The following is a 15,195-nucleotide window of genomic DNA, read 5'->3' as shown; positions in this document are numbered from 1 at the left end:
TTACACTGAGGGGCAGATGTACTCGCTTTTGCGCTCACTTGAGGCACATTTTCTTCGCAACTTGCGCATAAAAACATGCCGTGGTATGTACAAACAGGCCGCACTTGGTAAAACCGCAGACTGCCTGTGGCAGGAGTTGAAATGGAAATTTATTCTCCTTCTCTGTTAGAGCAAGATTGCTGCCTATTTCAGTTATGTGAAAGAGATGTGTGTAAATCCTTTAGGAAGGTGAATACAAACAAAGCTCCAGGACCTGACAACATCCCAGGTTGTGTTCTCAAGGCTTGTGAACTGGCTGAGGTCTTTATGGACATCTTTAATCTCTCCCTGCTTCAGTCTACAGTATTATTCCAGCATGTTTTAAGAAGTCCACCATCATTCCAGTCCCTAAGAAATCAACAGCTGCCTTAACGAATACCACCCTGTTGCTCTCACCTCTGTTCATATTGATCATATTGCATCCTCCCTGTCTTCTACATTAGACCCACTTCAGTTTGCCTAATAGGCCAAACGGGTCTATGCAGCAGTCCATACGTGTTAGCCCCTATTACACTCAGAAATACGCCTAGGCTACTTGTTTTGCAGAAGAAAGTCATTAGCAGCACAGAATGTTCAAACCTTTCCACATAACTCGACCATTGTTCGTGGCTTTGTTAAAGGCATCAATACAGTATGTCCAATGAGTGCGGCCATTTTCCAATTCGTTCCCTCTCGGGCCAAGGAACTCAATCATTTCGTACTCCTCATCATCCTTTGGCATTTGTGGGTTACTTTTCTCGTCATCAATTTGGAATGGCTTGCTTTTATACAAATAAACTTATCTAGCATTAGTATGCTGAGCTCTTGGAGTGACAACCGTCCACACTTTGGTACAATTCCACACTGGTTTTATTAACTGATGCACACATCTATACAATCGTAGGTAGCATAGCATCCCCTACTGGTGTGGTGTAATAAACCATAGTAGGCTATTACCAATATATATAATACATAACACTATACAAATTAGATTTATTTACTGAGATGTCCCTCCAGGGAGTTTGTTTACTTTTACCCAACTAAAAATAGAAGGATCCCAAGTACTGATCCATGAGGTATACCAGTGGTAAGGCCATAAGGTTGTTATACCTGTTGTAGAACCCAATAGTGCAATAATAATTAAACCCAATAATGTGTATCTTAACACCATCGAAAATGTAGTAAACCTGATAATGTAATAACTTCCTAATACTGTAATATGTTGGTTTTAGAACTCAATAATTCCCCGATATTGTAATAACTTGTAATAGTAGTATAGTAATAAATATGCAAACATCCATTGTGAATCTACCTTTTCTCATGGGGGCCAAGCAGAGAAGTTGCATAGGCACCCATAATGTCTCAAATATAGCTATTGGGGGCCGCATAGGGAAGTTGCCACCTTTTCTTTTATTCTGCCTTTCTTCTTATTATTGTTCATCTTCTGTCTTATGACATTGGATTATATGGCAGGCTCTAGAAATGCATGGTACAGTATATAGTACTGATATTTGGCATCTTTTCACCAAGTGTCATGCTTACACTTTGAATGCTCCAGCGACACTATTTTGGATTTCACTAAAAGTTTAAAGCCAAACAAGTGCTATCAGCGATGAGGAGCAAAGTCAAGGAGCCCAGCAGGGCATAGTTGCCATGGAAATATGATGCCAGAAAGCACTGAGTTCAAGTTTTATGTTAGCCCATTACCTGTTTGGCAAACTTTGTTCCATTTTTTTCAAACACCTTCTCGAATATGACCTCATTTTTCTGATTTTGTAAATCTAAAATTCATCTATGATGATTAGTTTGATCATCTGTAATCAATAGTGATAAATGACCAAAAATGTAATCTCTTTTTTCAGTGTTTCAATGATTCTCAATTTTAATCTTTTATTCTCTCTACCTGAACTCAATATAAAACATGATTTGAAAATAACTTCCCATTTTAAAATTATAGGCTACGCTCTTCCCCAGTAACTAGGGCTGTATATGTGTTATATGTGGTGGATCTTGCCCTCAACAATATGCTGCTGTGAGCATAGCCTACTCTGGTACTTAAATTCAGAATGCTGTCAGAATTGTTTTTCAGTGTGTCACATTTTTCAGCATTCAGAATGTACTCTGAGCACACTGTGTATCTGGATAAAATGACGTGAGGGCATTTTGGGAAAGTTTGGCAGTTAACTGCTACATTACATAGGTTATTAATCATTCAAAACATTCCGCTGTATGGTTTTCATCCTCTTCACTGTTCTTGTCAAAACTTCAGAAGTTCTTGACTGAAACATTATTCCCCTTTGTTCCACAACAAATTTATCAGTTCGCAGACAGAGGAAAAGTTATGTTTTTATAACTACAGATTCACAGTTTCAGAGAAACCACGAGAAGTTTTTGTAGGTTTTCTACAGGAACGAAAAGGGGATGTATGGGCACTATGCTAGAAATCTCAAAAGCATGCCATGTCATGCTAATAATTGCCATACATGTACACCTCTTGAAATGTCACTTTTCTTGGAATAAAACATTAAAACATTTACCAGCAAATAACATTACTAAACACATGTGAATATGGTTGGAACCACATACAGTGACTATGTTTACATGCACACCATTCTTTCATGATTTGAATTCATACATTTCCCAAATTTGGTACTTTACTGCTGCTAGTGTTACCAAAACTAACACTAGTAGTTATAGTGATGAGTAACAGTTTTTAAGGATTGAGTTATGTGAAATGTTTTTTGGGTTTAATTTAAATGTTTTTTTGTTTGACTCTTGGGATTAACAGTTTGCTATTTAATGGAGTAGAACACTGTAGGCTATGCATGGTCCAGTATGTTTTTGTATGTTAAACTTTTCCTTTTCATCCTTCTCTCCAACAGATCGAAATGCTAGAGCACAAATATGGGGGTCATCTCATCTCTCGCCGTGCCGCCTGCAAGATCCAGACAGCCTTCCGCCAGTACCAGCTCAGCAAGAACTTTGAGAAGATCCGCAACTCGTTGCTGGAGAGCCGCCTGCCACGTCGCATCTCGCTGCGCAAAGTGCGCGTGCAGAATACAGAGGGCTTCTCAGCTGAGCGGGCGCTGGCAGAGGGATGTGGGTTGGCGGGTCTTCCCTTGGCACGCTCCCCATCCTTACCAGCCACTGTTGGGGGGACTCTTACAGATCTAGAGGATTCTTTTAATGAACAAGTGCAGTCACTGGCCAAGTCCATTGATGATGCGCTTAGTAATTGGAGCCTGAAGACTATATGTTCTCTCCAGGATGGTAGCACATATCAATTTAGTAGTGATAGCTTCAGCTCAGTGCGGACACATCAGGGTCTTGGAGAAGAAGGAGACATGTTGAACCCGACAGCCCTCCAAAGCCACATAACAACACAGGTAGAGAATCATGAAAATGTGTCTCGCAATACCAGCAAGTTGATGATGGCTTTTCGGGATGTGACAGTGCAGATTGATAGCCAGAACTTCCACATGTCATCCTCTGTGATGGAGTCCTCTACTTCTGTGTCACTGGGAAATTTTGTCCAACTGGGAGATGCAGGGGAAGATCCAAGAGATTCACAATTCATGCCAAAAGAGAATACTGTGGCAGCAGAACAGCAGCAGCTTCTAGCTAACCGCGAGGAACCAACTCTTGTTGTGCCAGAGACTGAGGAGGTCCTGGATGGAGATTTTCCTGCACCTCCTTCCATTGTGGAAGAGATTGTGGAGGAAGAACAGCCACAGCAGGAAGAGAAACCTCTTCTAGTACCTCTAGTCTTAGAGAAAGAAGAGGTTTCAGAGGAGGAATTCACAATAAAAAGCACACACGACTCCTCCACTGCTGTAGCACCTCCACAGGCAGTAAGTGGTGGTATAAGCACATCTCCGGTATTAGAGGTGCTGGAATCCAAGCACAGTGAATTAGAGGCAACAGACAACAGCTCAGAACAGATGAGCAGTAGCAGCACATCAACTTCTGCCCGCTCTGCCTCTGAGGCTTCATCCAAAGAAGCCCTTCAGACTATGATCCTCAGTCTACCACGTTATCACTGTGAGAACCCAGTCAGTTGCAAGTCCCCCACGCTTTCCACTGACATTATGCGGAAGCGTCTCTACCGCATTGGCCTCAACCTTTTCAACATGTGAGTATATCTTAATTCAATTTCAATTTATTGTGCTTATATAGCGCCAAAACATTACACATGTATCATGGCGCTTTACAGAATGTAGGCAATCAGAGAAAAAGAAAAGAATGAGAAAAAGAAAAGGAAGAAAGAAGGAAGGCCCATGGGTAACAGGGGCGAGGAAAAACTCCCTAGAATTGGAGATACATATAGGAAGAAACCAGAGGTGGGACCAAGTCACTGTTTGACAAGTCACAAGTAAGTCCCAAGTCTTAGCAGTCAAGTCCAAGTCAAGTCCCAAGTAAATACAGAGAAGGGCAAGTCGAGTCCAAGTCCAAGTCACATCAAAGCCAAGTCGAGTCCAAGTCCAAGTCCCGATCTTTTTCAAGTCCTAAACAAGTCATCAGGTACTCTTCACTTAATAATGCCATTATTAGACTATCAATCATAATTTTAGCTTTTACATATAATCCACAGTGTTTTTTTTATAAATACAGATTAAAATATGTTTCTGTCTTGCAATCTTTTACAACATATGCATGTGCATACCTGTGTAATATAGACATGTGCATACCTGGGTAATCTGTACAAAATGGATAGCTACATGACACTCAGCACAGCTGCAAATATATATATTGTTTTTCCAAATTGCGGAGCCCACTGTAAGGATGAGTAATGATTTGACTAATGGCATTTCACTGCGCTAGGCCACAGATTTGCCTGCAAACAATTTATTAGGCTGTCTGCCAGTGGCGACTCATAAGGGAAGCCAAGGTCAACACTTTTATATTATTTAAAAGATAATAATGACAGTAATTTTGTTTTAAAGTATTAATTTCTTAAGAAATACTACACATTTGATGCTGTTTATCTCATTTGTAAATGGTGCACTGTCACTTTAAGCCCATTGTGTGCCACTGTCCGCACGTTCTCATAATGATCTTTTTTTACCAGCTCCATTCAGCCTATGGCTAGTCCACAAACTCAGTAACAGAGAAGGTCCGCACACTTGCTCTCCGTTTATTTTCTTTTATTTGACTTAAAGTGACAAAAATTGTTTGTGCCACATGTATAGCACAATATTAACAATGATAAGCATGATATAGCAGCTTTCATTCCTTTGGAAAGAGAAGCATGTATGACATGAGGCTTGCTTGACATTTTCTGTTTGCAATTAAAAGTGAATTATGAGCCTGGTAACCAGTAGCCACCTAGCTACAGTAGCTGAGTGGAATGCGTTTTAATCGGCATATCATGTGCTTCATGTAAATAAATTATAGAATACTTCAAGACTCACCAGTTCCATTACACAAAGGCAAAGACAACTCTTCATTTTCTTGTCCACTTTCCAAATCACAGTGAGTGCAGCTAGTATGTCATAGTGACCTGGATCTCCTAGTTTATAACAAAGGCTAGTGAGCACCGGATAAATTCGCAATCTCCTCTAATCTCGTATTTGTTGCCTTCACGATTTCCTTTTATACGTTTCTTATTTAAAAGAAGATATCAATCATCATCAACAATGACAAGCCAGCTGGAACCTACTCGTTTTCTCTCCCTCTCGTGCGTGCTTAGATGCGTTCTCAATTAAATGCAGTAGCCTATGGCATAAGTTCAAGTTGGATCTTCATGGAGAGGTCTCGAAAAGTATCATCTTTATGTAACATGCTGTTGGTGCATTTTAACATTAAACGTTCTCTCTAACAAGAGTGCAAATCTGTTTGCAGTAAAGCTACTATTTATTAGCTAAATGTTGGTCCTTCCTCTGTCTCTTGGTGCCCTACACACAGTGTATAACGCGTGTGGGGGTAGCGGCAGCACTGAACTGTGCTCTGGCCGCTTGTCTCCGATATTTTTATTTTTCATATTTTTTTTAGTCGCGGAGGGAAAGCGTCTCTGGGGTGACTGGTCCACGATCAGGAAATTTAGTTTTTGATTCGAGACATGTCAAGTCATCACAAGTCAAAGAGGCAAAGTCCGAGTCAAGTCTCGAGTGAATAGTATTCAAGTCCAAGTCGAGTCGCAAGTCATGCAGAATTTTATCAAGTCAAGTCTGAAGTCATTAAAATCATGACTCGAGTCTGACTCGAGTCCAAGTCATGTGACTCGAGTCCACATGTTTGGAAGAAACCTCGAGCAGATCCACGACTCAAGGGCCTGACCCATCTGCCTAGGGTCAATACGGACAGTAAGGTCTGTAAACAATGACAAATGCATATGACAGTCAGGTGTGGAGAATAGGACATGGTGTTTAAAGCACCTGAGGTGAAAGTTACAAGAGGTGGGATGATTACGTATCCGGTATGATAAAGCATTAATCATGATTTAGTGAGAGAAAGTGCAATAGTCCGGCATCGGAAATGTCCAGGAAAGAAAGTTGTCAGGGGGCAAGTGGTGGGTCAGCAGACAGGACAGAATCCAGGCAGAGTTGTCATAGGCAGGTGATGGGGCTGTACGGGCCAGGAATCCAGGTAGGGGGACAGTAATACAGCAGTCAAGGATGGGACTTCAGGTGGGATGGATAAGAGGAGGGCCAGGCACACGGATGGTTGATGACTGGTGATGATATACCTCACAAGTAAGGTACAGTAAGGGAGAAGAAAGAGAAATGTAGAATGGGTTAGTATTACTTGAAATCAATGTGGTTAATGTCAAGAAGTGATCAGTGGTGCTATATATTGTTACAGTAAATCATAGTGAGAATGGGCAAGAGAGGGAGAGTTGAGAGAAAGAGGGTAGGGGAGAGAGGAGAGGGGAGGGGGTTGTACGGCGTGGCACATGAGAAGTCCATGACAGCACTATGCTATAGCAGCATAACTAAGGCATGGTGAGGGGTAGTCGACACCAGCGCAGGTATGGTCAGTGACCACCATCTCACGCGCGACTGGGGTGCCAGTCACACGAGGACTCAGCAGGGTGGTCCATTCCAAAATCCCCGAGATGGGTGAGGTTCCACACCGCACCATACCTAACTATGGGAGGCAGTAAAGAGGTATGTTTTAAGTCTAGACTTAAAAATAGGGAGGGTGTCTGCTAATCGAATTGAGGAGAGTAGATTATTCCAGAGGAGGGGTGCGTGATAGCTGAAAGCTCTGCTGTCGTATCTGTCGTTTTTGATATTCTTGGAATTACAAGAAGGCCAGTATTCTGTGATCGTAACGGTCTGGGCGGGTTATATGAGACTAGGAGATCTTTAATATATTCTGGTGCTTGGCCATTAATGGCTTTGTACGTTAGAAGTAATACTTTGAAGTCAATGCGACTTTTAACAGGCAGCCAATGTAGAGATGCTAGGATGGGGGAAATATGTTCATATTTTTTAGTTCTAGTGAGTGTGCGAGCAGCTGCATTTTGTATAAGCTGTAAGCTCTTTAGACAGGTGTTATTACAGCCAGCATACAGAGCGTTGCAATAATCAATCCTTGAGGTTACAAAAGCATGGATTAATTTTTCAGCGTCTGATAAGGATAAGGACTTCCTTATCTTTGAAATGTTCCTTAAGTGATAGAATGAAGTTTTGGTAATCTGTTTTATGTGATTACTTAGTAAAAGGTCTTGGTCAATTGTAACTCCTACATTTTAAACACTTGGATGAGGATAGTCGAAGATCAGTAAATGTAGCCTGTGATGAGGATAGGATATCCCTCATCTTTTTAGGACCTACAACCATGACTTCTGTTTTATCGGAGTTCAAAAGCAGGAAATTATTTGTCATCCATGTCTTTATATCTCTTATACATGTGTCAAGTTTGGCTAACGGAGTTAATTCGTCAGGTTTTACGGAAAGGTATAGTTGTGTATCGTCTGCATAAGAATGAAATTTAATGCCATGTTTCCTAATTTCAAAGCCTAGGGGAAGCATATAGAGAGAAAATAACAGAGAAAATATCTTAGAAGAGATTACGTCCTGCTTGCATCAGGAGTGAAGTGAGATGTTTTGCCTGCAGTAATGTGTTAAATGTCAACATTTTGGATAAGACTTCATATGAGCAATCAAAGTACAATGTGGATATTTCAATTTCTCAAATATACTGTATATATTATGTTCCAATGGCCAAATTATCCCATGCACTACCTCGTTAATTTTGGCTGTTATGAAAACATAGAACATTGGTCTCATTAACCTTATCATTGACATTTAAATCCACAAAGAACATAAATCAATCTGATTTTGAAAATGTAAGGAAGGTGACCTGTATAACAGACAACCCTAGCCTAAAATAAAATGTATGTTTCATCACATAAACAAATAATTAATTTAACCAAATTTCATTTTTGCTCTGAGGTTTGTTTCTAAAGATGTGCTAGAGTTCTTTAGATTGATTTATTATTTAAAGAATGAGAAAGAATGTTTCAATGTGCGCAGAAAGAAGAAATGTACTCCAAACAATCGGAGTAACTGTTTACACAGGTGGATTTTTCAGTCGATCAGATTATCAGAATGGAGCACACCACCTCTCTCCATTTGATTGGAAATTTAGTCGGATCGGATTGAATCGGATCCCTTGAGATGTTTACATGAGGCAATTTTATTCTGATTGAGCCATTACTCTGTTTGTAATCAGCTTAAAAGTGTCCAAAGTGTACTGATTGATATCGGAAATTTACTGAAATTGAGCAAATGCAGGCTTGTTCGCAAGAGTATGTCATTATAAGGCTTTTTCTCTTTAATAATGTAGTATCATGCCTAAAGTAACGCCAGGAAATATGCTTGTCTTGTGATATCTTGTGACACTGATGGGAAAAAACATTTTGGCATGTTAAGCACTACATTTTGAAAAGTTCTTTGTCCATGTGACCTACATGTTATTAGAACCAGTCCTTCTGCCGACATCAAGCAATATGCTGTTTCACCTTGTAGTGGCGTTCGACCTTAAAGCAAAGCTCTCGCCAAAATGCATCCAAGGGTGTTTTTGTGAATGTACCCGAGTCAAACTTTCGTTTAAAAGCATAATTACATCCGAAGCGCCACTTTTAAGCTTGTCCATGTTGTCGTTTTCAGGTCAAATGGCCTTTTGAATGGGAGTCGTAGGGGCACTACTAAGGGTATCACGATTTCGATTTTGTATCGAAATCGATCGAAATTACATCTCAATCTCGAACTTTGAACTTAAAAGTAGAATCGACGATGCAGCCACACCCCCAATGTCACGTCCAGCATGTATGCCAAGACGCACAAACGCACATGCTGAACTGCAGCGTCAACACTCCTCTATTTTTAGGCTGCAGCCAGTTAAAATATACACATCAACCTACCGAAATCAAACCTTCCTCTTGCTACTTTGAAATCATCGGTGTGGAAGTATTCGTTCATTCACGTCAATTAAAACTAACTTAGCAAGTGAAAAGATGATCTAGTTACAGTCCAAAGTTACTTTAAGGCTTAAAATGCACATTGATAAGTAGCTGCTACATATTCCATGAACACTAACCTTGGGTCTCTTCGGAGTGTGCTGAAACGATCAAATTATCATTCTGTTTTTTCATTTCACTATGTTCACGTCTCTGTTTTAGCCTAATGTTAGTTCTGTTTACATTACAACCTCGCGGTTGGAACAGTTTCAAAATAAAAAGCGGTTTCAAAATAAAAGCCCCCTGAAACAAAAAAAGAAAAAAAATCGAAAATTGAATCGAATCGTGACTTTAAAATCGAAAATTACATCGAATCGAGGATTTGGAGAATCGCGACACCCCTAGGCACTACTATTTTGATACATGATCGCGTCAAAATCACAATTTTTAAAACACTAAGAAGGCTCGACACAACATGAAACTTTGATCGAAGTATCATGAGTGTCTCTACACATGAACTCGAGCATTGAGAACATTGTTTACTAAAAAGAAAGGTTTTGGACAACTCACTCCTTGACTGGCAAGATGGCGGCAAGCAGAAAAACCAAGTGAGATGTTCAAAATCTTTCTTTTAGTAAACTCTGTGTACACAAACAATGTTCTCAATGCTCGATGCAACTTGTGTCTGTGAAGGTGTGTGCATGTAACTTTTGACCCGTATGTCTGATTTTCAAAAATGAGGTATCCTTGGATGAAGCCGAGTATATCTAGCCAGAACCAGTTGTACAGGTCATGTTTAAAAAGATGTGACAGCACGAAGCACTATCACGTCTTTTTTTTTTAAAGCCAATCCATGTCAATCCATGTTTATACAAGTCATGTTTTTCTGAGGCCAATCCATGTCAAACAGATCTTTGTAGATCCACAGTAGACCTGTATACATATCAACATTATTTAGCATAGCAACCACCATATATACCCTAGCAACACCCAGCAACCATCTTAATTCCTCTAGCAACAACCTAGCAACCACCATAGCAACCACCATGATTACCCTAGCAACCAGCATAGCAACCATGCTATTTAGCATAGCAACCACCATGTGTACCCTAGCAACACCCTAGCAACCATCTTAATGACCCTAGCAACAATCTAAATTACCCTAGCAACAACCCCAGCAACCACCACTATAATGTGACCTTAGCAACCACCATAGCAACCACATTTTTTAGCATAGCAACCACCATATGTACCCTAGCAACCATCTTAATGACCTTAGCAACAGCCTAGTAACCATCTTAATTACCCTAGGAACAACCTAGCAATCACAACTATAATGTGACCCTAGCAACCACCATAGCAACCAACATGATTACCCTAGCAACCATCATAGCAACTGTGTTATTTAGCATAACAACCACCATATGTACCCTAGCAACACTCTAGCAACCATCATCATTACCCTACCAACACTTTAGCAACCATCTTAATAACCCTAGCAACACTCTAGCAACCATCTTAATTACCTAAGCAACAACATAGCAACCACCATAATGTTACCCTAGCAACCACCATAGTAAGCAACATGATTAACCTAGCAACCTAGCAACCATCATAGCAACCATGTTATTTAGCATAGCAATCACCACATGTACCCTAGCAACACCCTAGCAACACCCTAGCAATCACCTTAATTACCCTAGCATCACCCTAGCAACCATCTTAACACTTTGAATGCCGTGCTGTTTTCGGAAGCTTTGGCCCAGAGTGCCAGCAATCTAGATCCCTGTTTTTTTTAGAAAAGGACATATAGCGTCTTTTATGAAATATGCGCTTTTTGAGCCTGTCACTTTTCTGACACTTACATTTCTGTGTCAAATGACTTGTGTTAGATCAATATAGTTTTTCTGTTCACAAAACCACGTTTCTACTGCTGTTGGGCTCCATAATTATTCCTCCTCTTGGTCGGTAACGTCTGGCAAGGACATGCCCTCTTGCAAGAGCGACTCGGCCTATCACCCACTCCGCTCGGCCTGGCCCGTGGTGGAGATGGAACTCCCTCCTCAGCACTGTGGTCAGTCTCTCTTTCTAATTTTTTTGACCTGGCGTATGGTCTCGGCAAGGACAGGTATAAAAGTCTCATGACTTCACCACAGGTGTGCCTCAGGGATCAGTATTAGGGCCCATTCTTTTCTCTATTTATGGATCATTCCACGTCAATTCAACCAGGGCCCACGCACTTAGGTCTCAAAAAATTCTGAAAAAATTACCAGGTGTACCTATGTTACCCAGGAGACACACTGTAAAATTACTCTTATGTAAGATCAATACTTTCCAAGATACAGCCAGTTTTACAGGGGGAGGGGGTGTCAATTTTGTTCGGCCTCTTTTTTTGTCAAAGTTCACAAGCCCACAGCGCAAGAACTAAACCATGTAGGAGGCTCAAATTTTGCATGCTGGTACATAAATAGAAATAGTATGTAGCAAATAGTATCACGTTTGGTCTGGATAATCCTGCATGGTCATAGCTGTCCCTCAAAGTTGATACAAATTTTATTGGAGTTTTTGGCTGGGCTCTGTTTAAGCCTTCAGAAGACATATTTGTACTCAATATAGGCTCTTGATTTATTTTCCTTACTGGAAACATTCTTTCCACATTTAGAGCAGCACCGGGAAATACATTTTTCATCTTGACATCGTCAGAAGGAGAAATCAACTGAGGTAAAGAAGTATGTTCATGTTATTTTCAACTCTTATCCTGGTTTTTACCAGTAATTACACAGTGGGTGTATGAACGTAACATTATATGCATGTTCACTTCAGCAAATAATGATAGCTGGTATTTTAGCAAACTGGAATCTTCAGTAAACTGTCATTATTTTTAATGATAATTAAAAATATATTTTGGGGGTTTTGGCAGTTACATGTCAAGCAAGATTAGACAACTACTAGGACTGACAGTTTAGATTTCTTCTATTTTGAACAAAGTAGCCTGTCATGTAATGTTACAAAAACTAGCTATAGGTAGGCATCGATTTCACTTTCATGCTTCATACCACCTAACATTATTTTAAGCACACCTAATTGGCACTGTATTGTCAAATAATTCTGTTATTTTTTTAAACAGTTACAGTTGTTGGTAGTCAAGTTTGCTAGCTTATCTGTCAAACATCAAAATGAACTGCACTGTATTGCTAATACCTATAAGCTTGTGTTTATATTGTAAATAATTAGTGTTAAGTGTTAAAGGATAATTCCAGTATTTAGCACTTTGAGTCCCTTTTCTGGTTTGTTTTGGATGAACTAGAGTGTTGGACACAGAAATGTTGACGATGGGTCCCGACTTTTTGACTCGTTTAGAATCGCCTTTGACTGCTTCAGAGTGGCTACAGGCATGCACAAACATGTCCTTAAAACAACCCTTAACATTAGTTTTCAAAACTGTGCAACTTACCAAGTGGTTAGTGATGTTAGTTGATGTTCCAAAACAAGTAGTGTAGCGAAATACAGTTTCTGTCGTGTTTTATTTGGCATTTTGCAAAATCCCATTGATTTCTGTCGGAAGAGTCATTGCTGGTTGATATTACTGCGCTACCGGAAACTGAAAGGCCGGGCTGTTTACTTTTGGTTGTAGTCTTTTCGCTCGGTTCTCCGTCTCTCAGGCTAGCATAAGCAGAGCATAGACTGTATAGAATATATATATATATTATTTATATATATATATATATATATATATACACTCTATGGAGCAGAGCAACTGTCTATGCGCTAGACACCGAGTTCCATACAGCTTCCTTGTACAGCAAAGTGGTTGTCGCCATCAAGTGGTCAGGAGTGTGCTAACGCTTTAGACTCAAATATCGAGCGGAAGTTTATACGAGGTTGTGAGGTATTTGAAAAAATAGTTCCACTATAGCAAATAACACGGATTGAAATCATACATTGCGCTGATATACTTGTTTTCAATCATCAACGAACACCACTAATAACTCGGTGAGTTGCACAGTTTTGAAACCGAATGTTAAGGGTTGTTTTAAAGACATGTTTGTGCATGCCTGTAGCCAGCCACTCTGAAGCAGTCAAAGGCGATTCTAAATGAGTCAAAAAGTCGAGACAGGACCCATCGTCAACATTTCTATGTCCACCACTCTAGTTCATCCAAAACAAACCAGAAAAGGGACTCAAAGTGCTAAATACCGGAATTATCCTTTAAGTGTTTAGTGTATTTTATGAATGCACGACTTAGGGTTTGTGATAAATGTGTCAGAAGTATTGATTAGTTTTGCTGACTAAGATTATGGGGATGCTTGCTAACTTACTTGTTGGGAGCTCAATTGGGCATTTACTCCTCGTTAAGATGCGCAATGTTTTCCAAGTGGTATTTCGTCTTTGTTTTTTCCAAGTGGTATTTCAGATGTAGAGCGGTCCCTGTTCTCTGTCCCTGTGTGTCATCTGAAAGACAACTCAAAACTGAAGTGCCCCAAAAGCTAGACATTTTCCATGTTGGTGTGTGTTGGCCGTGTGTGTTCTCAATTCGTGCATTCCAGTGGCAAGAGTCTTGAGACCGCCACTCAAATTGGCCACTTGTCCGCCTGCTTCTTATTGAAAATTAATTAAATCTTAGGGGGTTTCGCTTCTCATCTGAAAAGCCCTTTACACTTCCGCAGGAAATAACAGGGTATGCATATAGTTTTATAAATCAATGTTTACATTTATAGCATATTAATGCATTAGACCAAAGCTTTTTTAGCCAAAGTGACTTACATATGTCAATTATATTACAAGAGCCATTGTCCCCGGAACAACCGAGGGTTAAGTGTCTTGCTTAAGGGCACAACGGTGGATGTCAGGAATTGAACCCAAAACTTTTCTGGCTACTGCATGCTAGCCCAGGTCCTAAAGCCCTACGCTACCAACGTCCTGTGGCTACTTCTGTTACTAATGTTACTTTTCAGAAAGTCCTCCAGTGACCATATTTTTAGTGAAAAGGGGCATGGTTATTGGTGATTAAGATTATGTGTTTGTGATGTATAATTCATCCAAATAACCTATTCAATAAAAGGCTTGTGATTTTCTCCTGGATAGGGAGCTTGTGAATGAAGATGGAGACAAGAGAAGAAAAAGATGTGAAAGAAGAGATTATCCTTTGTTTATGTGTGTGTGTGGGGGGGGGGGGGGGGTTTCACCTCCCTGGGATTTCAAATTGTGGGGTATCGTGATGGACATGTAACCAATTTCACATCTAAGGTTGTTGAAGAGCCCATTCAACTATTAAAAGGCATAGGTCACACAGTTTGGTTCAATAAATTCTATACATCCCCAACTCTTATGATCAAGCTGAGGTAGTGGGGGCTAAGTGTGTGGGGTACTTCTAGGGTTAATCACAGGCAATTTCTAAATTTGGAAAAATAAAAGTAAAGATATGGGATAAAACATCAAGACGAGGGGGAAAGGTGTCGTGGAGTATCATTCGGCTGACGGCGACAAGTTTCAAGATTAGGGGCCCTATTTTAATGGTGTAAGCGCAAAGTCTGATGAGTGATGTATATGATCATTTGAGGCGTGTCTGAATCTAAATATGCTATCTTGACAACGGTGAAAATTGCCTCTGCGCCAGGTGCAGAGTTCCAAAGGGTTGCTCTTATTTTTCTTACAGTTTTGGGTGGTAACATACATTAAACCCGTGAGAGTGACATCTGCGTGTTGGTATTTTGACAACAAGTGAGCGCTTCTCTGTAGAGGGAATCTGCTTACATGCAAGACAGTGGATG

The 15,195-nt window shown here is 40.2% G+C and overlaps 1 protein-coding gene across 1 annotated transcript in view; it reads left to right on the top strand.

Annotated features, from left to right (window-relative positions):
- Positions 1–2,906: 2,906 nt before the first annotated feature.
- The window catches only part of iqsec3a (IQ motif and Sec7 domain ArfGEF 3a), a gene marked incomplete at its 3' end in the record, with an annotated part of 56,652 nt that continues 44,363 nt past the window's right edge, over positions 2,907–15,195 (top strand). The window contains exon 1 of the mRNA XM_076297237.1: positions 2,907–4,150. Within this exon, the coding sequence (XP_076153352.1) occupies positions 2,907–4,150 (1,244 nt within the window). The remainder of the gene's footprint in view (positions 4,151–15,195) is intronic.

Source organism: Alosa pseudoharengus, unplaced genomic scaffold, assembly GCF_046254945.1.
Source record: "Alosa pseudoharengus isolate Yale_2024_CS ecotype anadromous, Long Island Sound unplaced genomic scaffold, YU_APseudo_1.1 YU_APseudo_1.1_scf_20, whole genome shotgun sequence".
Taxonomy (NCBI): domain Eukaryota; kingdom Metazoa; phylum Chordata; class Actinopteri; order Clupeiformes; family Clupeidae; genus Alosa; species Alosa pseudoharengus.
This window is presented reverse-complemented; position numbering and strand designations above follow the sequence as displayed.